This window comes from Solanum pennellii, chromosome 6 (genome assembly GCF_001406875.1).
Source record: "Solanum pennellii chromosome 6, SPENNV200".
NCBI classification, from domain to species: Eukaryota; Viridiplantae; Streptophyta; class Magnoliopsida; order Solanales; family Solanaceae; genus Solanum; species Solanum pennellii.
The window spans coordinates 53,816,554-53,841,289 of NC_028642.1; the positions used below are offsets into that span (position 1 = coordinate 53,816,554).

At 37.6% G+C, this 24,736-nt stretch overlaps 2 protein-coding genes across 4 annotated transcripts in view; one reads left to right on the plus strand and one right to left on the minus strand.

Annotated features, from left to right (window-relative positions):
- LOC107023087 (DExH-box ATP-dependent RNA helicase DExH14) overlaps positions 1–19,227 on the plus strand; it is a 35,872-nt gene extending 16,645 nt beyond the window's left edge. For both annotated transcript variants that reach the window (XM_015223635.2, XM_015223636.2), the window contains exons 28-49: positions 1,881–2,084; positions 2,195–2,311; positions 2,398–2,520; positions 9,225–9,314; positions 9,396–9,521; positions 9,652–9,714; positions 9,830–9,918; positions 10,075–10,165; positions 10,269–10,418; positions 10,509–10,700; positions 10,796–10,861; positions 11,502–11,657; positions 11,776–11,919; positions 13,486–13,553; positions 13,632–13,797; positions 13,900–13,962; positions 14,298–14,393; positions 14,665–14,832; positions 16,987–17,157; positions 18,104–18,253; positions 18,318–18,449; positions 18,864–19,227. In XM_015223635.2, coding sequence (XP_015079121.1) covers positions 1,881–2,084; positions 2,195–2,311; positions 2,398–2,520; positions 9,225–9,314; positions 9,396–9,521; positions 9,652–9,714; positions 9,830–9,918; positions 10,075–10,165; positions 10,269–10,418; positions 10,509–10,700; positions 10,796–10,861; positions 11,502–11,657; positions 11,776–11,919; positions 13,486–13,553; positions 13,632–13,797; positions 13,900–13,962; positions 14,298–14,393; positions 14,665–14,832; positions 16,987–17,157; positions 18,104–18,253; positions 18,318–18,449; positions 18,864–18,938 — 2,700 coding nt within the window. In that variant the 3' untranslated portion in view covers positions 18,939–19,227. The remainder of the gene's footprint in view (positions 1–1,880; positions 2,085–2,194; positions 2,312–2,397; positions 2,521–9,224; positions 9,315–9,395; positions 9,522–9,651; positions 9,715–9,829; positions 9,919–10,074; positions 10,166–10,268; positions 10,419–10,508; positions 10,701–10,795; positions 10,862–11,501; positions 11,658–11,775; positions 11,920–13,485; positions 13,554–13,631; positions 13,798–13,899; positions 13,963–14,297; positions 14,394–14,664; positions 14,833–16,986; positions 17,158–18,103; positions 18,254–18,317; positions 18,450–18,863) is intronic.
- LOC107023088 (transmembrane protein adipocyte-associated 1 homolog) lies at positions 19,200–23,621 on the minus strand. 2 transcript variants are annotated; one of them, XM_015223637.1, is made up of 6 exons: positions 23,108–23,611; positions 21,502–21,693; positions 19,928–20,087; positions 19,726–19,828; positions 19,550–19,631; positions 19,200–19,476 (listed from the first exon to the last, which is right to left on the minus strand). In XM_015223637.1, the coding sequence occupies exons 1-6, from the start codon at positions 23,426–23,428 to the stop codon at positions 19,399–19,401; spliced, it is 936 nt and encodes a 311-aa protein (XP_015079123.1). In that variant the 5' UTR covers positions 23,429–23,611; the 3' UTR covers positions 19,200–19,398. The 2 variants fall into 2 exon arrangements, with proteins under 2 accessions (XP_015079123.1, XP_027773577.1); XM_027917776.1 differs by lacking the exons at positions 19,200–19,476; positions 19,550–19,631 and adding an exon at positions 19,517–19,549 and having other exon boundaries at positions 19,632–19,828; positions 23,108–23,621.
- Positions 23,622–24,736: the final 1,115 nt, after the last annotated feature.

Consider the following 24,736-nt stretch of genomic DNA (forward strand, 5'->3'; position numbering starts at 1 on the left):
CACGTATAGTTGCAACCCGAGTACAAAGGTGCTTTTGTTTGGGTTTTACTTTCCAGAAAGGAGATCTGAGGTCATTGTGTGTGGCAAGATGATCTTGTATTTGCATTACCTATTCTCCTCTTTGCTTTATCCTGGGTTTAGATACCACCATTACGGTATCTAAACCCAGTACTTCCTATGCAGAGTAAGAACCTTAAAGGTTGAATCCATAGAGTATAACTCCTGGACCCACCTCAAATACCTAGGCAAGGGTCAGTCGTAAAGATATCAATTTTAGTGGTAAAGAAAACAATATATAAACTTGGTGTTAAGTGGATACCGAGGTTATTTACAAAGTATCTTATGGTTAAGGAAGAGAACATAACTGTAGAAATAGAGGAATTACGTTTTGTTCCACAGCTTCAAATTTTTCTTTTGAGAATTGGTAATTGTATCAATAAGAAGTATCAAGAAGGTGCAAGCAAAAGTATTAGTGATCAAAACCAAAAGTATGTTCTTCTTAGAAGGATTTTATCACATCTACAGCTCCTCTTTTTCACTAATAAGATTGTTTACATAAAAAATAAAGCAAAAGTAAACAGGTCATTTCTCTTCTGAATAGAACTTTCTTTGTCTTCAAAGCCCTTTATGTTTCAGCACTTCAAAAGCTCAGTTATGTCCATGGGCATGTACCATTTAAGTCCCACCATGTTGGAGAACAGTTCCTGTAACTAAACAGTGATGTTGCAGTGTAAAAACTATTGCTATGCTCTCTGAACTTACCTACACAAAAAACATCTGTCTTTGTAAGTTTTCCCATGTCAAACATGGTTTATGGGACCCCAATAATGAGAAATACATCACCTTATATGGAGCATTAGTTTTCCGGATCAGTTTCCAAGGCCTAAATCGTGAAAGTCGTCCTGAAATCAAGCTACGATAGCAAGATATTCACTGTAAACACAACCCTACATTCAGTTTTCCAAATCATCCTGTTCTGACACTGTGACAAACCTTGGAAATTCTCCAAAATCAATAGTAAATAGCAAGTCTATCCATTCCCCAGTCATTCAAGTTCCTTCTAAAGTTGAGGTTTCAACCATCGTTGCCTCTGTTGGAGAACTATGGTTTACTGCCTAGTTATTGCTCATTAAGGTGCTAATCTAATGGCCATCTTGCCTGCGACACATCATTCATAAAAAGTTGCTCATTTAGGACACATGAAAGGGATCAGTGAATGGATTGGTAAGGGTCTTAATCAAGGGAATAATGTTATAGTAAGACTGTTCTGGTGCTTGTAGAGTGCAGAGATAAGAAGTAAAAGATGGAAGAATAGGAGGAACGGAAAAAGAAACATAAGAGTGAAGATTCATACATATTTGATATTTATTTTTATAATCCAGTCATCTGCTTAAAAACAAGAGGATTCATGACTTCTAAAAACACAAATAGGTACTTATGATGTATTGATTAAAAAAAAAGAGAACAAAACAAAGGATGCATATGATATAAGGTAAACTTTAATCAAAGCCAAGTCGGAATTGTTTCTATCTGACAAATTTATGGGCTGTAGTCTGAGACATAGTGAGTGATTTTCAATATTGCTTGCCATCCAGCTAACAAACAACATGGCAATGGTTACCTTTGAATTTCACCCTCCCCTTAAAATATTTTTCAAATGTTTGTTTCCATCCCATCAAGTTGGCCCATATAAGTCATGTTTTTTCCTTAATATGTTAAATGTTTCAATTGGAACTCTTCTAGTTTCATTTTGCATGGAGGAAAGGATTTTTCAGTTCGAGCCATTTTGAATTTATGACTTGGCTAGGATATTGTTGTTGATTTTTTGTTGATTTTGTACTAGCTTATCGTACTAATCATTTGTCTAATAACTGCCTTAGGATTCTGAGAATGACCACATTTACCATTCTGAGCTCTTCACCCTCACAAAGAAGATGGCTAGAGCGGATCCACAGAAACTGTCCTTTACTGTGCCAATCTTTGAGCCACATCCTCCACAGTACTACATTCGTGCTGTTTCTGACTCGTGGCTACAAGCAGAAGCTTTGCACACAATAACTTTCCACAACCTTGCTCTTCCAGAGGTTGTTTTATTAACTTATATTTATCTCTATGTTGTTGAATATCTGCAATATGTCCTAAAGTTTGAATTTTGGGTGTTGGTTTTCTCTGACTTGAATGAATGATTTTTCAGACCCAAACGTCCCACACTGAGCTTCTAGATTTGAAACCCCTTCCTGTGACTGCACTTGGCAATGGAACTTTTGAGGCCTTGTATAAATTTTCACACTTCAATCCTATACAAACACAGGTGATATCTCATTTTCTTGTTTCCTTAAATTTGATTAATTGTCTAGTCAATATCAGCAATAGCTTAAATCAAATCAATTTTGGCAGGCTTTTCATGTGCTCTATCACACGGACAGAAATATCCTTTTAGGAGCTCCGACTGGAAGTGGGAAGACAATATCAGCTGAGCTTGCTATGCTCCATTTATTCAATACACAGCCCGATATGAAGGTATGTTGTTACGATTAGTTTTGCTAAGTGCTTCCACATGCATAATCACTTGTTTTCATCAGTTTTTATGTGTCAATATAATGAGGAGTGGTCTCTGATCCCTTATTTTCTTTTGGTGCATCCATGTAGTTCCTCGGTGTATAGATGATTGGGTGTCTTTCGGAGAGAATAATATGCTATAGGTCTTTTTCTTTTGGGGTACACCACTTGGATACAACCATGTTAGCCTTGTTATTATTAATGATTACTTTACCTGATGATAAAAAACACTTTATAAAACTTACCTTCTAAGTCTTGGTAGCACATTCTTATGAAACAAGACACCAGATGCGAGCCTCCATTTAATCCACTATCAACCGTTTCCTTGGATTCTTGACCCAAGGTACTTGAAATTTCCTCTCTTAGGGATGACTTGAGTATCTATCCTCAGTTCCACATCTGCCTCGTGAGTTATGTCACTGAACTTGAATTCCAAATACTTTGTCTTAGTCCTGCTCAACCTGATCCCTTCAGATCCCTTAGATTTTTTGTTGTCTCCAAACCTCTAGCCTATTTTTAACTCCATTAACTCCGGCATGGCTCGCCAATCAATACTATGTCATCTGCAAATCACATACACAGTGATACCTCCTCTTGAATATGCCACATCACTTCATCCATTTCCAAGGCAAATAAGAATCGGTGATATAACTTGTTAAAGTCACGAGGGATTAAAATTAAAAAAGCTCCCAGACGCAAAAATCGAGGAATGTCCTAACCAGTGGGGTCCCTCCCCTACACCTCCGGTGATTCTTCCGATCACCGGATTCCAGTTTCTTCTTCTTTTTTTTCTTCTCTCTTCTCCCTCCCTATTTATTTTGCAGTTGGATTCAAAGCCTTTGATATCTCAAGAACACTTGGCACGGCGGGTGCTTGGTATGATTGGACAGAGTGGGATAGGAAATCTGTTACGAGAACAACTTTCAATGAGATGACAATGGAATGGATCGTGCAAACATGGCGGGAGGCATCACTACAAAGGGGGAACACGGTGAAGAGGATGGAAGAAGAAAGACAGTTTCTCAGAAGTTTTCTGCTCTAGGAACTACAATAAATACGGTCGCTACATCACTCTAATAAATGTGAGAGGCAGGAGGAGGGGAATAATTATCATACCTGAACTAGCATTCAATTCAGGGTAGGGTGGTTGAGCATTGCAGAAAAGGTGGTGAGATTCATTAATAGTCACAAAAAGTCAACGAGCTTGGGGAATCATAGGCTAGTGAACAGGGACATTCCTTATGCTACAGTTCTAAGAAGCTTTAAATGGGCTAACAAGGGGTCAAAAGCTGATGAAAAGGAGAAGGTGTATCTGCATCTTTGTTAAAGATGATCCAGAGGAGCATAGTAAAGTGCTAAAGAGGAATTTGGTGGGTGTCTTTGAACCTAGAGTCGGAGAAACAACGACTCTTGCAGAAGTCACGGGATGGGCCAATCGACTATGGAAACAGACACATAGTCTGAACATTTATGAAATGGGCAATGGGCTCTTCTTATTTGAGTTTGCACTTAGGGTTACAGCAGAGCAAGTGATCGAGGGAGACTGGGAGTGGAGAAATAAGTCAGTTACCCTCCAATGGTGGAACCCGACGATAAGTACGAGAAGCGAGAGGGGTACAGAAAGCTCGACCTGGGTAAGAATTTTAGGGTTACCTTTGCAATTCTGGGACCAGAAAATTTTCAAGGCTATAGGAGATTTTTGCGGAGGGTGGGTAGATAAAGAAGAGGAAACCCAATTGAAACATCAATAAAAGTGGGCAAGAATCAGAATCAAAAGGAGATGGAGTAAACATGCCCAAAGAGGTGACTATTGATGGGGGTGAAATATGTTATACGATGCAAATTTGGACAGAATCGCCGGCAAGGGTGCTCGCCGGAGAAGATCAGAATTGTGAAGTCATTACCCAGCGGATACGAGGCGGAGGACCACTAGGAAAGGCGAGAATTTCCTGCAAAGTCAAAAAGCAATAAACATAGCAGGCGAATCACGTGTTTTGGCAGAAGAACATGGGAAGATTTTGAAAATAAATAAAGGAATGGGCCAGGGCGAGCCCAATTCAAAACAAAGCCCGGCTCAAAGGCTTGGGCCAGAGCAAACTAAAAAGGGGGTCTTTTAAATAAAAAGCTGGACATAATATGTGATAGGCAGGGGAGTTTTCTCGAACGGTTAAAGGACATCAAGGAACTAGTGTATCAGTTCCTACATGTGTACAACAAAATGGAAGAAGCGAATTCGGTGGAGAACATCATCAACTCTGCAAATCTTAATTGCAGAGAGTCGATTAATCAGATGAAAGAGGTTGTTGATCCAACTCGAAATAAAGCAAAGGAGATCGACCAACCTAAGGAGGGTGGGGAGAACTCAGGAGTACAAAAATTGCCAGAAGAAGGCTTGCAAATCCAACCGATTCATGATGCTGAGCCGGTATCCATACAAAGTCCTGGTGACAAGACAGATGCAGAGGTCGAAGCATCCAATTGGATAAGTTCACATATTTTGGAACTCAGCAGAACTTACGGAGTGGCGTTTGAAGGCTTTAGGGGAGAAACACATGCACTACTGATGAAGCTCGATGAAAGAAAGAGGGGGATGGAGAAGAAAGGAGAAAATAGTGAAGCAGCAGTTTCTCGACACAGAGGAATTGACAAATATGAGCTGAAGAATTTGCAGTCAGATTTGAATGAGGAAGTTGAAGGTGTAAGAAACAGAGGGAGAATCCAGCCACTACTTCTCAAATGAAAGTAAATATATTATCATGGAATGTTAGGAGGATTAACAGGATTTCAATAAGGAATCTGGTTAAAAGCTCTCTACTAAAATGGAGAGCTGATGTTTATTGCTTTCAAGAGACAAAAATCAACAAGGATGTAGATAAGATTGCAAAACAATTGTGGACCAGTAGATGGATGAGGTGTGCATATATCGAAGCCGATGGCAGTAGAGGGGGGGGGTCCTGATTATGTGGGACTCAAGAATTTGGGTGGGCAATAGTGTAGAGGAAGGCAAATTCTCAATTACATACAAATTCGAAGCTGTCCAAGATGGTTTTTGCTGGTTTCTCACGGGTGTGTATGCTCCACATACTAGAACTGAAAAATTAGAATGCTGGGAAGAAATTTCTGCAGTAAGGGAGCTGTGTGGAGGTCCGTGGGTCACCTGTGGGGATTTCAACACTGTTAGAACAATGGCAGAAAGGAGAGGATGCAGGAGAATAACCAATGTCATGAGTGATTTCTCGAGGTGGATAGAGGACATGGAATTACATGACCCTTGTCTAAAGGGTGGGATTTTCACATGGTTCAGAGGACTTAACCATCACAGTGCTGCTAGGCTGGATAGGTTTCTATACTCAACTGAGTGGGAAGAACAATTCAGAAATATTAGACAACAAATTATGCCTAGAGTTATATCTGATCACAGCCCCATTATGCTACAATGTGGTGATTGGGAACAGAGGAAGCCTTACTTCAAATTCGAAAACTGGTGGACTCATGTAGAGGGTTTTAAAAATTTAATTCAGGACTGGTGGAATGGTTTTATTGTGGAAGGATAACCAGACTTCAAACTTAGCATGAAATTAAAGATGCTAAAGCAGAAACTCAAAGAATGGAGCGGTGTAACATTTGGGGAATTCATCAACAAGAAAAACAGGCTACTAAATGAGCTAGCTGAGATCGATTTGATTCAGAATGACAGAATGCTGACAGAGGATAAGATGATAATTAGAGCACTATCCTAGTTGAGCTAGAAGAGTTAGCAAAGAATGAAGAGTCCAGTTGGAGACAGAAATCTAGAGTATTATGGCTAAAGCAAGGAGAAAATAATACCAAGTTTTTTCAAAGAGTGGCAACAGCACATAGGAGATACAACTCCAGTGGCAACAGCACATAGGAGATACAACACCATCGATAGATTGGTTATTAGCGGGGAGGAGAGCAAAGACCCAAAAGAAATCAAAGAGCATATAACAAATTTCTATAAAAAGCTATACACTGAATCAGAAAGCTGGAGGCCACCTTTTGTGATGATGAACTGCCCCAGAATAAGTCAAGAGGAGCAAGAATGGATGCAGAGACCATTCTCAGAAGAGGAAGTGATACACATTCTCAAATTGTGTGATGGGGACAAAGCCCCCGGCCCAGATGGTTTTACTATGTGTTTCTTCAAGGAGTGTTGGGAGATCATAAAGGATGATGTGATGCAAACAATTCATAACTTCCATCAGAATGAAGTGTTTGAAAGATCCTTGAATGCCACTTTTGTGGCATTAATCCCTAAGAAGTATGCAGCAGAGGAACTCAAGGATTTCAAGCCAATAAGTTTGATTGGTGGAATGTACAAAATTATCGCTAAGTTGATCACGGAAAGAATGAAAACAGTTATGGAAGACTGATTAACGAGCATCAAATGGCTTTCTTGAAGGATAGACAGATAATGGATGCTTCTTTATTAGCTAATGAGTTGGTGGATTCAAGGGTAAAGCAAAAGATACCAGGTATCCTATGCAAATTGGACATAGAGAAGGCATACGACCATGTGAATTGGAACTACCTATTCAAAGTTCTGAGTGACATGGGGTTTGGGAGAAAATGGGTGAATTGGATCAAGTTTTGTGTGTCAACAGTGAAGTTTTCAATCATTATAAATGGGAGTCCAGAAGGTTTCTTTCAAGCAGAAGGGGGACTGAGACAAGGAGATCCCATGTCCCCATTCTTATTCCTTCTAGCAATGGAGGGACACAACTACATGGTTAGAAAGGCTAATGAACTGGGGTGGATAAAAGGGTTTGGTGCATATGCTAACAGAGCTAATAACATGGAGATCACACACCTACTGTATGTAGATGATTCTCTTGTGTTCTGTGGTGCAGAAGTGTCACAAATTAGGCATCTGAGGGCAATACTAACCATATTTGAAGCCATTTCAGGTTTACATGTGAACTGGCAGAAGAGCTGTCTGTTCCCAGTTAATCAAGTCAATAATATGCAAGGCCTAGCTGACAACCTAGGCTGCCAAGTAGCTTTTCTTCCCACCAAATAATTGGGGATGCCCTTGAAAGCCAAGAACAAAGACTTGGAAGTATGGAGTGAAGTTTTGGAGAGAAGTGAAAGGAAGTTGGCAAGGTGGAAGAGTCAATATTCGTCTCTGGGAGGTAGAGTGACTCTCATAAAATCAGTTCTGGATGCCCTTCCAACTTATATGCTGAGTCTCTTTCCACTACCGACAATTATTGGAAAGAAACTCAACAAGTTGAGAAGGGTGTTCCTCTGGCAAGGGAACAAAGGGAAGCAAGGATACAACCTGGTAAAATGGAAAGAGGTAATAATGAGCAAAGCACAAGGAGGTCTGGGCATTAAGAATTTGAGTACTCAGAACACTAGTTTGCTGCAAAAATGGTTGTGGAGATTCTGTTACGAAGATACAGCTCTATGGAGGAGGTTCATAGCTGAGAAATATGGCCTAGAGAACAATTGGATACTAAAGAGGTGAATGGTACCTTTGGGTGCTCAGTATAGAAAACTATCAGGAGAATGTGGACTGAGTTCAATGCGCAGGTGACCTTCAGATTTGGGAATTGCCTGAAGATCAGGTTCTGGAATGAGATCTGGTTAGGCGATGTGAAAATGAGGATACTTTTTCCTGACTTGTACATTATTAGCTTACAACAGAACGACATGATAGCGCAAATGTGGAGTCCTCAAGGCTGGAACCTTAATGATTGGGAGGTTGAAAGAGTAACATAATTACTTCAGGCCTTGAACTCGTTCCTTGGCATCAATGCAGAGCACGACAAACCAGTTTGGAAACTGCATAGCAGGGGAGTTTTTACTGTAAAGTCCTGTTACTGGGAAAGGAACACCAGCCATTTTCTGACAACAGTTTGGCCCTGGAAATTAATATGGAAGATTAAGATTCTTTAAAAGTTGCTTGCTTCACTTGGTTGGTAATTAGAAGAGCTTGTCTAACCCACGAAGTGCTACAAAGAAGAGGTATACAGATCTGCTCGAGGTGCTATATGTGTGAAGAAGAGGCTGAAGTAAATGGCCACTTATTTTTGCATTGCAGGATGGCTACAGATCTGTGGAACATGTTCATTTGTATGCTCGGGGTCGATTGGTCAATGCCCAAAACCACTTTTGAGGTACTAACACAATGGCAAGGAATTGGGAAGAGAGGATTAAAGGAAGATTGGTGGAAAAATGTACCTGCTTGCATTTGGTGGTCACAATGGAAAGAAAGGAACAAAAGGTGCTTTAAAGGGAGGACTAGCAGTTTCCAGATGATCAAGATGAGATGTCTTAGCCTTCTGTTTTTTTGGTGTAAGCAAGATTTAGTGGGGGAAATAGATAGTTTAGATGAGTTTATAGGCCAACTGTAAACTTTTTGATTTTTTTGGGTTCGAGAATGATGGCACCCCCTGGGGGTTTGTAAATCCCTCCTAATCAATTCCTTGATGAGCTCTTTTGTGTGAATACGAAGTTGTCTATTTCAAAAAAAAAAAGAAAAAAAGGATTCCCTGATAAAAGAAAAATCATTTGCCTGGTCAAAAAAAAAATTGTTGCGAAACTATGTATTTAGTTTTGTCTATTCAAGACTCCCATCATTATGCTTGTATCTCAACTTCGTAATAGCTAATGATCTTTCAATGATTTTCTATATGCAGGTTATCTATATAGCACCTTTAAAGGCTATTGTTCGGGAGAGAATGACGGACTGGAGAAAGCGTCTTGTTTCCCAACTTGGAAAGAAGATGGTGTGTGCAGTTTCTTTTGTTTGGGCATTATTATTATGCACTTACATGTGATATCACTACTAACTCAAATATCTTCTGCAGGTTGAAATGACTGGTGACTACACCCCGGATCTAATGGCTCTCTTGTCAGCAGACATCATAATCTCCACTCCTGAAAAGTGGGATGGTATTAGTCGCAATTGGCATAGTCGAAGCTATGTCACTAAGGTGCAATATCTCATTCGTTTTTATTCCTTTTTTTTTTAGCTATTGGTACTTAATATCAAAATTATATATGAACATTCTGTTCATGAATGCTCTCTTAACCACAATCAAATGTTCAAACCTACATCTATAGGTTGGGCTTATGATTTTGGATGAGATTCATTTACTTGGAGCTGATCGAGGACCCATACTTGAGGTACACAGCTGTCACTGAATGTCTCCCATTCTCTTGTCCCTTGCAATGGTCCTTGGTTTATTGACTATATTGTAATCTCTTGATTATGTCTAATGCTAGATTTTTCTGGTTCTAGGTTATTGTCTCAAGGATGAGATATATATCTTCTCAAACAGAGCGGCCAGTTCGGTTTGTTGGCCTGTCAACAGCATTAGCAAATGCACAGTATGTGTTTCATTGTATCTATATTTCTTGCTCGTGTTGTGTGCAAAATGCTAATTGGTTTTGTGGAGTTTTTTCTCTATAGATTGTTTTGGGTACCACCTTTTATCTTGGTAGGTAACTTTTAAATGAAATTCTTACATTTGTCCTTGAACCCAGTAATTTGGCTGATTGGTTGGGTGTCGATGAAACTGGCCTCTTCAATTTCAAGCCAAGTGTGAGGCCTGTTCCTCTTGAAGTTCATATTCAGGCAAGTGAAGCAGTATATGAGCTACCCAAGTGAAGCATACTGAAATATATTTACCTATAGTATCATGCTTTAATCTTGATTTATAGGTCATTTCTTTTAACAGGGATATCCTGGGAAGTTCTACTGCCCGAGGATGAATAGTATGAACAAGCCCACATATGCTGCTATATGTACACATTCACCAACAAAACCAGTTCTAATCTTTGTCTCCTCTCGTCGCCAAACAAGGCTTACAGCACTGGACCTTATCCAGGTGAGGCAAAAATTCAAACTGTATCGATCAAAATATTTCTTTTGCGTACTGATGGTAACTAATCTGTCATTTTTTTTCCTGATCTTGAAGTTTGCTGCTTCAGATGAGCACCCAAGGCAGTTCATAAGCATGCCAGAAGATTCACTTCAGATGGTTCTTTCTCAAGTCACAGACCAGAACTTGAAGCACACCTTACAATTTGGAATTGGATTACACCATGCCGGGCTGAATGATAAAGACAGATCATTGGTTGAGGAACTGTTTGCAAACAACAAGATCCAGGCAACTATGTCATCCTGAAATTTGTAGATCTGTAGGAGTAATAATTTGATGAAATTGGAAATTACATTTGAGTCATTTTGGCTGCATCTTTTTAGGTGTTGGTTTGTACAAGTACGTTAGCATGGGGTGTAAACCTTCCTGCACATTTGGTTGTTATTAAGGTATGTCGTTTTATCCACCTTCAAGAATTAGGTCAAAGACTGGAATGTTATAATATCATCTCCCACTGGAAGGCACTCATACCATGGGCTAATTGTCATCTTTGTTTGTTACATCACACTTTTAATGTGTTACTGGATCATGTGATATTTTACTGGTTTAAGTTTGGTTTAATCCATTTTTTACCATCAAATTGAGTCCCTTAGATGTTATTATTTGTAACTAAAGTTTTGAAGATTATTCGAAGTTGCTAGATACCTTTTCCTTTTATTATTTATGTTTGGAAAATACTCCAAAAAAATCGATCTTGCCCCCAAATCTTCTTCAAGCTAGCACTTCCCTTTTCTTGTCTTTAGAGTGGGGTCATTAAAACATAAGTGGAATCATCTGGTTCATGCAAAATATTTTGGGTATTCTTTTTGTGAAGTTCTTCTATCTGTCATCTTGTTGCTGTAGGTAAATTATTAAGTCTTCCTTTCTCTCGAAGTAATAAATTAAATACATTTCTTCGCCTTGCATTATTTCGATGAGTTTAATCTGCTCATCGTAACAAATACTGTGTCCTTCTTGATGACTGCCAAAATTCATCACCTCAGGATACGCACCATATTTGCTGTTTAAAATATGTAAATCCTTCTGCAGGGAACAGAGTTTTATGATGGGAAAGCAAAAAGATATGTTGATTTCCCAATCACTGATATATTACAAATGATGGGTCGAGCTGGTCGTCCACAATATGATCAACATGGGAAAGCTGTTATTCTTGTTCATGAACCCAAGAAGAGCTTTTATAAAAAGGTTATCTATAATTCTTTTCTTTGAACATGACTGTACTGTTGCTTTTCCTTTATTTTGATTATCTAAGTAACTATTCTATTCTATTTTATTATTCAACATTTATGCTTTATTTTTGCAGTTTCTATATGAACCATTCCCAGTTGAAAGTAGCCTGAGAGAGCAACTGCATGACCACATGAACGCTGAGATTGTTACTGGGACAATCTCTCATAAAGAGGACGCTGTGCATTATCTCACTTGGACCTACTTGTTTCGTAGATTGGTATGGTTTTGTGATCCTATGGCAGTGAATTTATTTTGTTGCTCCAAATTTTTAGTCTTGCATTACCGATCAAGAAAAAATTTCAATCTTGTAGCAATGGCAATGCTAAGTTAGGAACCACCATCATCATATTAAGACTGCTTGATGCATGTTTTTCTTTCAGCAAGTAATCATCAGTAATAAGTAGGTTACTTGGTTGCCAATTGATATGGGTTACTAAGGCAAATATATTAATATGAAATTTCTAAAGAAGATGTAGGTAACTAAGTTGTGTCTCCTACAGTGAAGAACATATAAATGGAAATCCAGTAAAGGAAATGAGTCCTTTATAATGAGGTAGACTAAAGGTAACACGGGAGATTTAATAGTTCATTAATTTAGCTTGCCAAAAGAAAAGTTAAGGGAGGCCACAATAGTGCAACCTTGTTCTGATTTTATCTTGCTTATGTTATCTTTTTCGGAAGTCTCAAATTTTATTTTCTAAATTAGCATTACCAACATGTGACCAACTGAAACTGGAAAAAGGAAGTGGTGGGTAAAGGGCTAATTTCAGTTGTATCAAGCATCAGTAGTTGTCTGATTAATATCTACTTGGTGATCTTTATGGTAAAAGGATTTGTTTCAGATTGTGGTGGACTCCAAAATCTATATTATTGTAATCAACAAGCAGACAAAGGGAACACACTTCAGGCAGCAGCTATAGTTGCACAAGAAAATATGTGTCTGTTTGATGTGCTTTTACAAGCTTACTGCTGCTAGATACCATCCAAGCATTTTCTACGAAAGAAAAGTTAGGAGAAAGTGAGGTCTACCCCACGTACCAAAGTCTTGTCAAAGCGCAAGTTAAAATAGCTCTTGTCAGCTTTAACCAGACCTTAAGGGATAGGAATAGCTAATCCACAAATTATGTGTAGTAATTATCTAACTTGATTGACCCTTGTGTATTGGGTTGCAGAAAAAAATTATTTATTTATGTAACATAAGATTATTTTAGATTTAAAATGAGAGAGCTGATTTATCCTTCCGCCCCAACAAATGCAGTGCCAACTATAGGTGTTAATATTGCATGTGTAGTATTTTCCACCTTGTGGGAAAGAACAAAAGAAAAGTTACATTTCTGTGTACTGCCTGTATAGATGCCTTTTATATAGTGAATAATTGATCTATGGGTTAGTAACAATAGGGAATAATTGGTTATTCCGTTTTTCAAATGGAATTCTTGCCCTATTGGCAAGGTCCCTCCACCTCCAGTCACTAATATGTGGTTCAGGACACTCAGAGGGAAAAGTAGGCGAGCACTGTTTCCCCTGGGAAGGGGGAAGCATTGAGGTAAAGAAGGATGTTACCAAATTTTTTTAAAAAAATAGAAGATAAAGGAGGAGATGATATGTCACCTAAATGAAAAGGATGAGAAGAAAGTCAATTTTCACCTCAATCTACTAATGCATTTCTGTGGATTGACGATGTCATCAAAGAAAATCTTTTATGTTTGAAGAATTACCAAAAATAGTGTACTGTTCTTTCCCTGCTAGTTATTATGTTTGTTAACCATAGAAGTTTTTGCAGATGGTTAACCCAGCTTATTATGGCCTAGAGCATGCAGAACCTGGGATTCTAAATTCTTATTTGTCTAGGTAAAATGAAAGCACTACATACTCTTGAAATAGCTTTTCTTGTATATTTCTGTGTGTGCTCACATTATTTATAAACAGCTTGGTGCAAAGCACATTTGAGGATCTTGAAGACTCTGGATGCATCAAGATTACCGAGGACAGTGTTGAACCACTGATGTTGGGCTCAATAGCATCTCAGTATTATCTGAAGTACACCACTGTATCAATGTTTGGCTCAAAAATAGGATCTGATACATCACTTGAGGTTTGTAGAACACCTAACATGGATGTCCAATCCTTATTTCTCTATTTCAATGTTTTTAAATTATATTTCTTGGCATTTCTTCCTATTTATCTTTCACCCCAGGTTTTCCTACAAATACTGTCTGGTGCTTCTGAATATGATGAGCTCCCAGTGAGGCATAATGAGGTAATTTTTAAGCTTGCAATATATATATATATATTTGAAGACAGTTGTTGCTGAACAATGGTTTGTTGGTTTTCAACTCTCTTAATTTCTTTACTTTTTTGCCTTAGTTGTATATTACTTGCTAGTTCTAACTAGTAAACTAATAACATTGATGTCCTGGCATTACACCAATTGTTGCAGACACTTCTGAATTATTTTGTCTGCAAATCTAAATTAGTATGTATATTCCGCTAAGAAATTGCCTGTGGATTTGAAACTATCAAACTATGCATCAACTACTTCTTTATTTATTTGTATGTTGTACACATCATCTGCTTATTGATCACCTATTCCAGGAAAACTACAATGAAAAATTAGCTGAGAAAGTTCCGTATGCTGTCGACCACAATCGCCTGGATGATCCTCATGTGAAAGCAAATCTGCTCTTTCAGGTATGGGTTATGGCTTTGTCTGCTAGATTCTACTTAAAGTCAATATATCTTTCAGGGACCAACCGCAGCCTCCGTAACCTGGGGATGATGCCCCCTCCTCCCCTCTCTTTTTACCCTTCTCCACTTAAATACCAAACTTAGTTTGCATGGCGCAGAGCTCGAACGTATGACCCAAGTCACAAGTCCCTCAAGTTTGCTACCTGAACTAGGTCCTGGAGGTTATAATATTTTTTGCTCTTCTACTCTTTCCTTACACATCTCACTTTTGCAGGCTCATTTTTCCCAATCAGAGTTGCCAATCAGCGATTATGTCACAGACTTAAAGTCTGTGCTGGATCAAAGTATACGTGTTATCCAGGCTATGATAGATATTTGTGCCAACAGTGGATGGCTCTCAAGTACCATTACCTGCATGCATCTGTTGCAAATGGTCATGCAGGTCTTTCTACTGCTTCCAAAGCTTCCTTTATCTATTCACTTTAAAATGGACTACTATCAACTCTTTTATACTAATTTCTCTATTCCTATCATTTTCTTTTCTCATTTTGGGGTTGCCAACATGTCCTTATATGGAATACAAACTCGTCTTTTTCAAAAAAAGAAATAAAAAATTCACCTTGTAATGAGAGTAAAGAAAAACAACTGTCAAATTCCAAATTGTTGATAAAAATTAATTTTTTTTGGTTTGTTTTGTCATCAATTCCAACGTACAAAGATATAAGAGTTGAGCTATTGTGCAACACAACATCACATATTCCCGTTATTTTTTCCCTTTACTTCCTGTTAAGAATAAATCTTATTCAGAGTAGCTTCCAGCTATCTAAATGTGATCTTTATGGATGTATAACATGTTTCTGTTTTGTTGCATTCTGCAAATTACTTGACCATGGAAAATATGTATATCACTATGTAGATGTTTGTTATCCAGCTTATCACTAACTCTTATATCTAGATGAAGTGAAAGTTCTGAAGTATCTGAACAAGAAACAGCTTCTTTTCAACCTTCATCTAGAAATTGTTTGTGGTTAGTATTATGCACCAAAATATGCTCCTTGACACACTTTCCATAACCAACACACTTCATGCGATATCGAAGTAAATTTCTAGAGAACAGTTGTCAGCCTAGTGATGATATATGGGAGTGATTGTTGGTCCTCCAAGTCCAATTTCAACAAGATAAATATCATAGAAATGAAGATATTAAGATGGATGTGCAGTTACAATATATAAATCAGGGTATTAAGATGAATGTATATTCATACAAAATTTTAGATAAGATTATATAATGATAACACCAAACGAAGGGTGTAAGTAGCACATATGGAAATTAAATGAGAGGCTGCATGAAATGGTTTTGCTATGTCATGCTAAACCTCCATATGCACCAATATATAGATGTGTACCTATGAAAGGTGTGAATTGGATATATGGCAGGCCTAAAATAATGTTTTAGCGAAAATTACTGGACCCGGCGAGGTTAAAGTGGCCCGTGACACTGGGAGGGCCATGTGACTGTTGTTTCAGATCTCGAGTCCTTCTAGATGTGAAATCCTTGAAATTCAAGAATGGACTGGGACGACTGAAGATTCCTGAGGAAGGCTGTTTTGAACCAAGCAACCATCACAAGTAGGTCAAAACCGCATATAATAGAGCTAACTCAAGTCATGGGCGCTTGGATATGTTAGAATAGGATTGTACATAGTATCATATATGGAAAAGGATTTTAGTGTAATATAAATATGGCTCAGTGCAGTAATTTATTTCTTATATTAATTCAATATGATTTTTCCCATGATTTTACTTCTCCCAAATGGTATCACAGCATGACCCATCTCAATTGTCATTTCCAATGTTGGGCCTCTAATAAATTACCCAGGCACTAGCAGTTCATTCAGGATGTTAAACCTTTAATATATTCTTTTTCTCTCTCTCCCTATTTGTGACCATTCTCACTTCGAAGTCAAAGATTAGGAAATTCTCTTGATTTTGGATGTTATGGCCTCCTACAAAACTAGAAACGATTTAGCAATTAGCTCGCAACTACCGGCGAAGGAAAAAGTTGTCCGTAATTCATTGCCTATTTTGAGGCTATAACTGTTATGAAAATATCAGATGGGAGAAGGAGAACTAGTTCGGCAATAAGACTGATGTTCATCCCTAGGCGCGAGGGGAGTGTAAAGAGTCCCTCATCGGTTGGTTGTCTGTTTATGCAATCAAAGTTTTTCAGTGTTTGCATGGAGTATTTTATTCGGGTAAAGACTTTTTTGTCAACATAGGAATAAGTTTAAGATTTAGAGTATCTTTGTGATTTGAAAATCACTATTCTGTTTTCGAAGACAATTATTCTAGTATTAAAACATAATTGGCCCGAATAGAGATGAAAAGATGCAGATGATTTACACTGTTCCAACTAGTTTTGGATTAATGCTAGTTGGTTGATTTGGTTGATCATTTAGAATATCTTTAAAATGATGGTTTTGAACAAGTTTTTGGTATTCTTACTAGATTTTACCCTTTATTATAAACTAGGTCATTAGCAACTGGATTTTGTCCTTGAGCATCATTTGATTATTTGTCTTTGTTTAATCTACAGGGCTTGTGGTTTGATAGGGACTCTCCTCTTTGGATGTTACCATGCATGACTGATGATCTACTCAACTCATTGCAAAAAAAAGGAATTGCTAGTATCCAGCAGCTGTTGGATTGCCCTTCAGAATCATTGCGGGCTATCACTGGAAGTTCAGCTGCCTCGAAACTGTATCAGGTGTTCTAATTAGTTTTAGTAGTTGATTACGTTTTGGATAAATCATCTCTCCTGTCGCTGAAATTTTTCTTGATGTATTGCATCCTAAGAATGTTTGTTTGAACAAGCGTCAAACATAACTCCACATGCTTAGAAGGTTAGTGTGAACGGTTATGTTCTAAAAAAGTTATTGCATAATGCATGTGTACCAGTATCTTACTATTTTGTCGGCCCTAAGCTATAAATCACATGTGGATATGCTTCTTTGTAAATCAAGTTGTATAATGATAAATGGGGAATATCGATAACGACGAGCATATGGAGGGATATTCTAAAATTTATGATCATCTCTTCTAAAAGCTTAATCTATTAGAGAGTACGCTTTTATTTACTTACGACTTCAACATGCTCCCCTAATGTGGGCCTAATTCTTTTTTATGGGTCGAACACGTTGATTTCCTTTTATGATAATGGGTGACAGTGAGACTCGAACCCAAAACCTTTGTTTGCTCTGATGACATGTTAAGTTATATCTCATTTAAAAGCTTAAAGATGTTAGAGAGAGTGCATTTGTATTTGCTTAATTATATCTTCAACAGAATTGATTGTCTTCAGCAGAACCTTGTTGATGTAGCATTCCCGACTTCTTGTCCCAGCTTGATGTCGGAAGACCAACTTTTGTACCTACTTTTTATGAGTTCTAAAATTTCCTTCCTTCCTCACACATCATTCCCGGGGTATTTTTTCCATGTTTTTTGGGCCCTCCCATTTCCTCTCTGGAAACTGAAGGATCTCTTGATTTTATGCTAGGGAGAGCTTGTAATGATGCTCTTTATCATTGTATGTGCTAATATTAATTGTCAAAAGCCACTTTTGTACTGTGCATGGTAAGTACTAGAAAATCTCTGCTTCTGGTAACACGTATACTAATTGAGATCTGATTTGCGTAATTCTACTTTTTGGACAGGATATGCGGCATTTCCCTCGGATTCAAGTTCGACTTAAAATTCAGCCAAAGGAATCTAATGGTGGAAAGATTTTAACCTTGAACATTAGATTGGAAGATGCAAATACTCAGCGAAGAACAGCAAAAGCTTTTATCCCACGATATCCAAAGGTATTTTCATCTCCTAGTTTTGTAATCTGGAGCAAGTCAAACACTTGACATTTTGCTCTTTCAGGTAAAAGATGAAGCTTGGTGGTTAGTCCTTTGTAATACTTCCGCAAGTGAACTGTATGCTCTGAAGAGAGTGTCTTTCTCTGGTCGTTTGCAGACACACATGGATTTGCCATCCACTCTGACCAATTTCCAGGTTGATATCTGATGATATTGTATATACACTTACTTATTTGGTATTAAACTTAACCTGACATTTTTTTGTACACCAGTTAGCTGGTGTTTCCCCCCACTTCTAGATGAATCAGTGTCCCAGTAGCAGTCATTTTCTTTTTATGATGGTCTCTGAGAAATTAAACACCTACTCTCCCCCAGCACACACAAACACAAACAAACAAAATTAAATTAAAAATAGAAGTTAATAACAGATCAGCTTTTAGAAGATAGCGTATGACACATTTGTCTTCTTATCTTGGAGTCAAGATTCAGTCCTCCCAGCTACCCACCCACTCCAGGAAGGGGAAAAAAACATGTTCTTTTCATTCTGTGCATATAAAAGATGTTACACCTTCTCTGTTGGGACTGAAAAGTTGAGATGTTTCTATTTCAGGGGATAAAGCTCATTCTAGTATCGGATTCTTACATTGGGTTTGAACAAGAACACTCTATTGAAGGATTGACTTAATCTGGATAATCATATTTGCCATGGTTGCTGCAGAGTTTAAACAACAGAACGAGTTTTGCATGCCTTAGCACAGTTACCACAGGACATGTCATTAGCATAAATTTGCTTTATCATGTTAACTTTGCAGATTAGTGATTAAGACTGACGGTTAAATTCAACTTCACAATTGTTATCATCCTCCAACGTCCTTGTATAACGCCCTTGATATTGTTATACTGCAGTGAACAATTAGTTCAACCCAAATATTTAGCTAGCATGGTCTATTCAAAATTACATATCTTTACAATAAGATTTTAGTTGTTCTTTTCTTATACTTTTCTCCGCCATGTGGATCAGTGATCTCAACCAGCAAATAAGCTAGACAATGCAATCACTTGAATAACTATTAGTTTTGTTTCTCATAATACCAGCCAGTCAATATTTACAATTACATGTTGGAACTGCTTATTTGTCTACAGGCTTACTCCCCGTCTGCATCAAAAAATCCTGCATCTTTCATCTCTGAGTAGTATGCGCTGTCCAGAAGCCAATCTTCCTCCTGCAATTGTGAGGATAGAAATAAGAGAATGCTTGCATTTGTGCCCAACAAATAACTAGTCCGGGTAGATTACCTTGAAAAAATCAGCCAGGAACGTCACGTAAAGAAATGGAAGATAAAGCGAGTGATAACAAACTACAGTCAAATTATACAACCTGCAAAGTTGAACGATTCCCATATGTCAATTCAGTTGAAAAGACACTATTGATTTTGGAAGAGTAATAGTAACGGAAGCAAAGTTGTCTATACCAAAGTCCAAAACCACCCCTAATGCCTGCAAGCCCACAGGCAAATAACATTACAGCACTTGTCACAAACATGACGATGACGTAATTGTAAAAGGCTGGACGTGCTGCATATAATGGAAAACACTGTATGTTAGACCTAATACGAAGAGATGGACCAGGGAAATGGAAGTGGTTAAGTAGGGAAAATAAAAAATCAAACTTACGAGGCAGCTTATCTCTCCACTTTGAGAAATGCACAAACAATATGTAGCCATAAGCTGCAGTAAGAAGAAGCTTGTTGGTGCTCCAGACACGCCACTTCCCCCTATCAGCTATTTCCATGTCAAGGAAAAGTGGAATACCAAGTCCAAATATATAAATTGCCTGATCAAATGAATAGACGGGAAGGCACATAAGTGTTTCCATATAAAGAAATCAGAAATACGCTCTCTACAATTAATTGGTTACCCTTTATTTGGTCGTAAGTAGCAACAACTCTGGGGCACAAAACAGTAACTGAGTAAAATTGAAGAACTATCTCGAACATCTTTTGGATAGTACTTGTTTGTTTCCACCTTTGCAGGTTAGGTAACATACCCAAGTGATTATTAGAAAACAATATACCAAGTTATCTGGACAAATTTCCAAGCCAGGCACGCATGAGTTACTTGTCTCACCCTTTCTCTCTCACAACTGCATTATTTAGTACAGTAAGTTTCACTAGCATGATCCATGTCCCAAAAGCACAACAGTTCTGGAAGTACTGTATCCAACCTTCGTCAATCATGATGAACTAAAAAAATACTGTGTCCCTGGATGGATGTGACTACTCATAGGATAAAGAGCACACTTATGTTGTAAGACTGATTTCTCTTGTTACAAGAGGAGCTTCTACAGCAACTAACAGAACAGGGCCTTCCTCAAATTCAGAGGAATTGAACAAAGAGTTATTACACATCACATTGAGATAAATAATTTTAATATCTCGTTAGAGCACCAAAGGTTTTCAATGAAATGCAACTACAGATTTAGCATGGCTTGCAAAAGCACAAGATCTTGATCCTATGTCTATCCTGGTAGCGAGTATAAAAAACTCAAACCAATCAATCACGTTATAAAAGATACACAAGACAGCAGACTCAAAAATCTTCTCTCTAAACTACAATCGCCTTCTCCTTGAATGTGTGTTTAGCATGTATTATTTAATTGGCCTTCTCACTTAAAGCTGGAAACTACAACACCCAATACTGTGAGAGTTTCCACATTATTTTCAATTAAGCTTAAAAGATGAAAACAAGAGTGGCAGCTGATGCAGAACTACACTATTTCTCCAGCCAGTGCAGAACCTTGAATAAAAAATCAGCTCAAGCAAACTGAGTCAAATATCAAACACATTACTTGCTTCATCTAAGCTTCAGTACAAAAGGAAAAGTCATAGAAATTCAGTTGTAGGTGCTGCACACGTAGAAGAAAGGAGAACATGGTTCAAGAAAGTGAATATATGAAATGAGAACAAATAGACTTCTGTGCCAAAGTTTTACCCGAAAAATACACACTTAACAAATCCAACCACATTTCTGGTGCTGAATACTCTGTGTTTCTTTCCTGTAGATTTCAGTTATAGGCAAACTAAGTTTAATGGATTCCTTAAATTGGTTGAACAGGAGGGCAATTTTGTGATATAGTTTATGCTTTGGATGGATAACAGGTTCTCTGTAACTGCGTGCAATTTGTTAGCGCTAAGTAAACTGCTTTATTAGTCAAAAGACAGTAAGAAACAAGATGAAGAAATCTTCACCTTTAACAGTAAATCCACGCCAACAAAAAGGCCTGAAACCATGAAAGTACGTGATAAAGTTTCCAAACAGCTCGCATAATTCTCCTTAAGTAAGAATGCCACTATGCTAATCTCCAGAAATAGCATTGCAGACGTTGCAAACAACGATAAAAGATTCCAAGCCACCTGCTTCCCTGGAGTGCACTGCCATACCTGCTTTGCAAATTTGGAAAGATGATGCAATAGCATTTCAAGGAACAGAAGTACATAAACATAATGGTTTACGACTTCGATAACATTAGGAAAACGTAGATCATAACAGCATTGATACAGAAGGTAAGATGCGTTCCAAACTCTGATACAAGCCACCCAAGAAATGACAAACTTTCAATCACATTCCATAACATAGAGACCGAGGAAAAGATTGACCACACTAATCAAGCACAATTCTCTTTCTGCTGGATTTTGTTTAAGGACAGTACCATGATTTCAAAAATCATGACTACAGAAACATATGATGCTAATCAGAGAATCTATATTGTTTCGAGTCTTTTATTACTCCTTCGGACCCAATTTATGTGGTGTAGTTTGACCGGGCATAGAATCTACAAAATAGGGGAAGACTTTGCAATGTTCCAAAACTAACCATAAAATAAATGAAATTTATAAATAGTGGAACCCAACATGGGTAAATTATTGATAGTGTCATTAAATGTTTGACAAGGAAATAGGTCATTCTTTAGGGATAGACTAAAAAGGGAAGTATGTCATATAAATCCGGACAGAGGGAGTACGAAGACAACACGAAGGTTAGATTAAGTTAGGGTTCGATCACCATGATTTTTTAGATATACGTATTCTCTAATTATCCTTTCAACTCTATCTCAAAGACAATGCGAATAATACTCTATTAGCTAGTCAATAGCACCATTTTCTTCTATAAGAGTGGACCTTAACTATTCCACCACGTATTTGCATCCTTCCGCCAATACATCTACCTAGAAACTCTTCCCACCCTAATGGAACTTTAATGTCTTGACTGGGATTGGAAGCCTGATAAACCATGGTCTTCTTTCCAAATCCATCAACTGCTATGCCCCACCCTTGAGTGGGGAAGTCGTAGCACCAACATGAGTTGATGAGTCAGAAACCAGAGTCAAATCCGCAATACTTCTCATTATTTTGGGATGAGAATCGATTAAATATGTCAGGTTACAACCATGTTTAGCTTACCCAAAATAGTAACAATCACGACGTAGCTTGATTTCGGTAATCAAAAAAGAAAATCTTCTTCCTTTTTAATTTTGAAATACCCAGTCATCCCAAGCACCCTCTGCCAACCAATAACTAGAGCCAGCGACCCCCGGCTTAAGGAGAACTCCTCTCCATCAGCTCTCCTTAATAGCTCCAGCAGGACAACCAATGTCGACTTTCACAATATTGCCCTAAGAGAAGGATCTCCATTCCAACATAAATTTGCCTCTCTTTTTTAGGAAAATAAGATTCACATATCTGGAAACTACATACAAATACTACCACACAAATCATAAAATATCTAAGAAGTGAATGAATTATCAAGTGTGATATAACATGGAAATAAATACCGTCGAGCTAATGTCATAAGTACCTGAAGAAAGCACCAACAAAGGTTTAAAAGAACAGCAAACCACAAAAGTCCATAGTATCCAATCATTACAAAAGACCGACGATGACTGAGCTTCTTAATGTTGCTCCTAGCATGAAACCCTAAGTACAGTACGAACAAAACCGATGGTAATACCAGTATCACATCGTGCCAGAACCCATGGCACGCAGTTGCTGAGCTGGACAACCGGAATATGAAGTCATCTCTACCGGCAGTTCCGGTTCCGGTTCCGGTTCGGGCCGGACCTGCTTCGGTGGGAGATGAAACTTCAGTGATGGAAAATGCTCCACTAAAATTTGTCATTCTTCGCAGAATAGAAAATCAAAGGCACTGAAAACTTGTGGATGAGATCATCGGAACCCTAGGTCCGACGTGAAATGGAAGCAACCGGAGGAGGGTAGATCGAACTTCGAAGGAGAAGTTGCATCGATGGAGGATGAAATCGGAAATTTGATGGGGAAAATTGACCTGTGTAAATAAAGACAAAAAGAATGCCACGTGGAACTGGTAACTTGAGTTGGCGGTATGAGTAATCACTCTATTTTTTTCACGTGTTTTTAGTGGAACTCGCAGGATTTTCATTCAGAAATAATTGTTACTTTTTGTAGTATCTAATTTAGGAAACTTCTGGAAAACGTGATGATTTTCGATTCCGTCAGTACCATTATCGACTCTACTAATTAATTTAAGTAATAATAAATGTATAAGATTCGATATGTCCCAGTGATGATTAAATTGAGTTCAATAAATATAATTTTTAACAGAAAATGGAAGGTTAAGTGATTGTTTATTAGGATCAGGATATATATGTGATAAAATAATTAAGAAATGCAATTCAAATTATAAATTGAAAATTTATCAACATGAAATGTGTCATTATACATGCTTAGTATGTGTTGCATACTTGACATGATGTATGTTAAGTACTCACATGTGCATGGTTAGATGATGAGTGTGTGTTGTAATAAACAAGAGGTGGCAAATTTATTTGTCACGTATCTTATATACGTTTGTATAGTTCATTATGACTATTATTATGTATGTAATTTTCTTTAATCATAAGTATGATTTATTGAAATGATAATTCACTATTGATATCGATGTATTTGAGATAGAAAAATGCTTAAGAGTTGCTCTATCCAAACTTTTTCTTCTTTCTTATTATTGAATATTTTATTCATGTACTTGCTTTTTTTTTCTGAGCATTTCAGTGAGTTAGACATAATTCAAAAAGTAAATCTCGAATGATTCCAACGGTTATGATTGAATATTGTCACCAACTTTTGAATGAATATTCTACATCCGAGCAAAATTCGTGTGGATAAAGAACTTTTTACTACTAATTGCTCTATAAAAATGTTTAAGGGATTCTTTACAAGACACATAGGGTTATGCTTTGATGGCATCATGCTTGATTCCGTTTATTGGATCAACTCAATACATTTCAAGAGGAAAAAATAAAATATCAATCTCATTGAGATTAATCAGATTTCATCTATCGAATTATTTTTCATCTCATTAATCGAATTACTTTTTTAAAAAACATGAATGAGACACCTAATACACATCTATATATCTATCTATCTATATATATATATATATATATATATA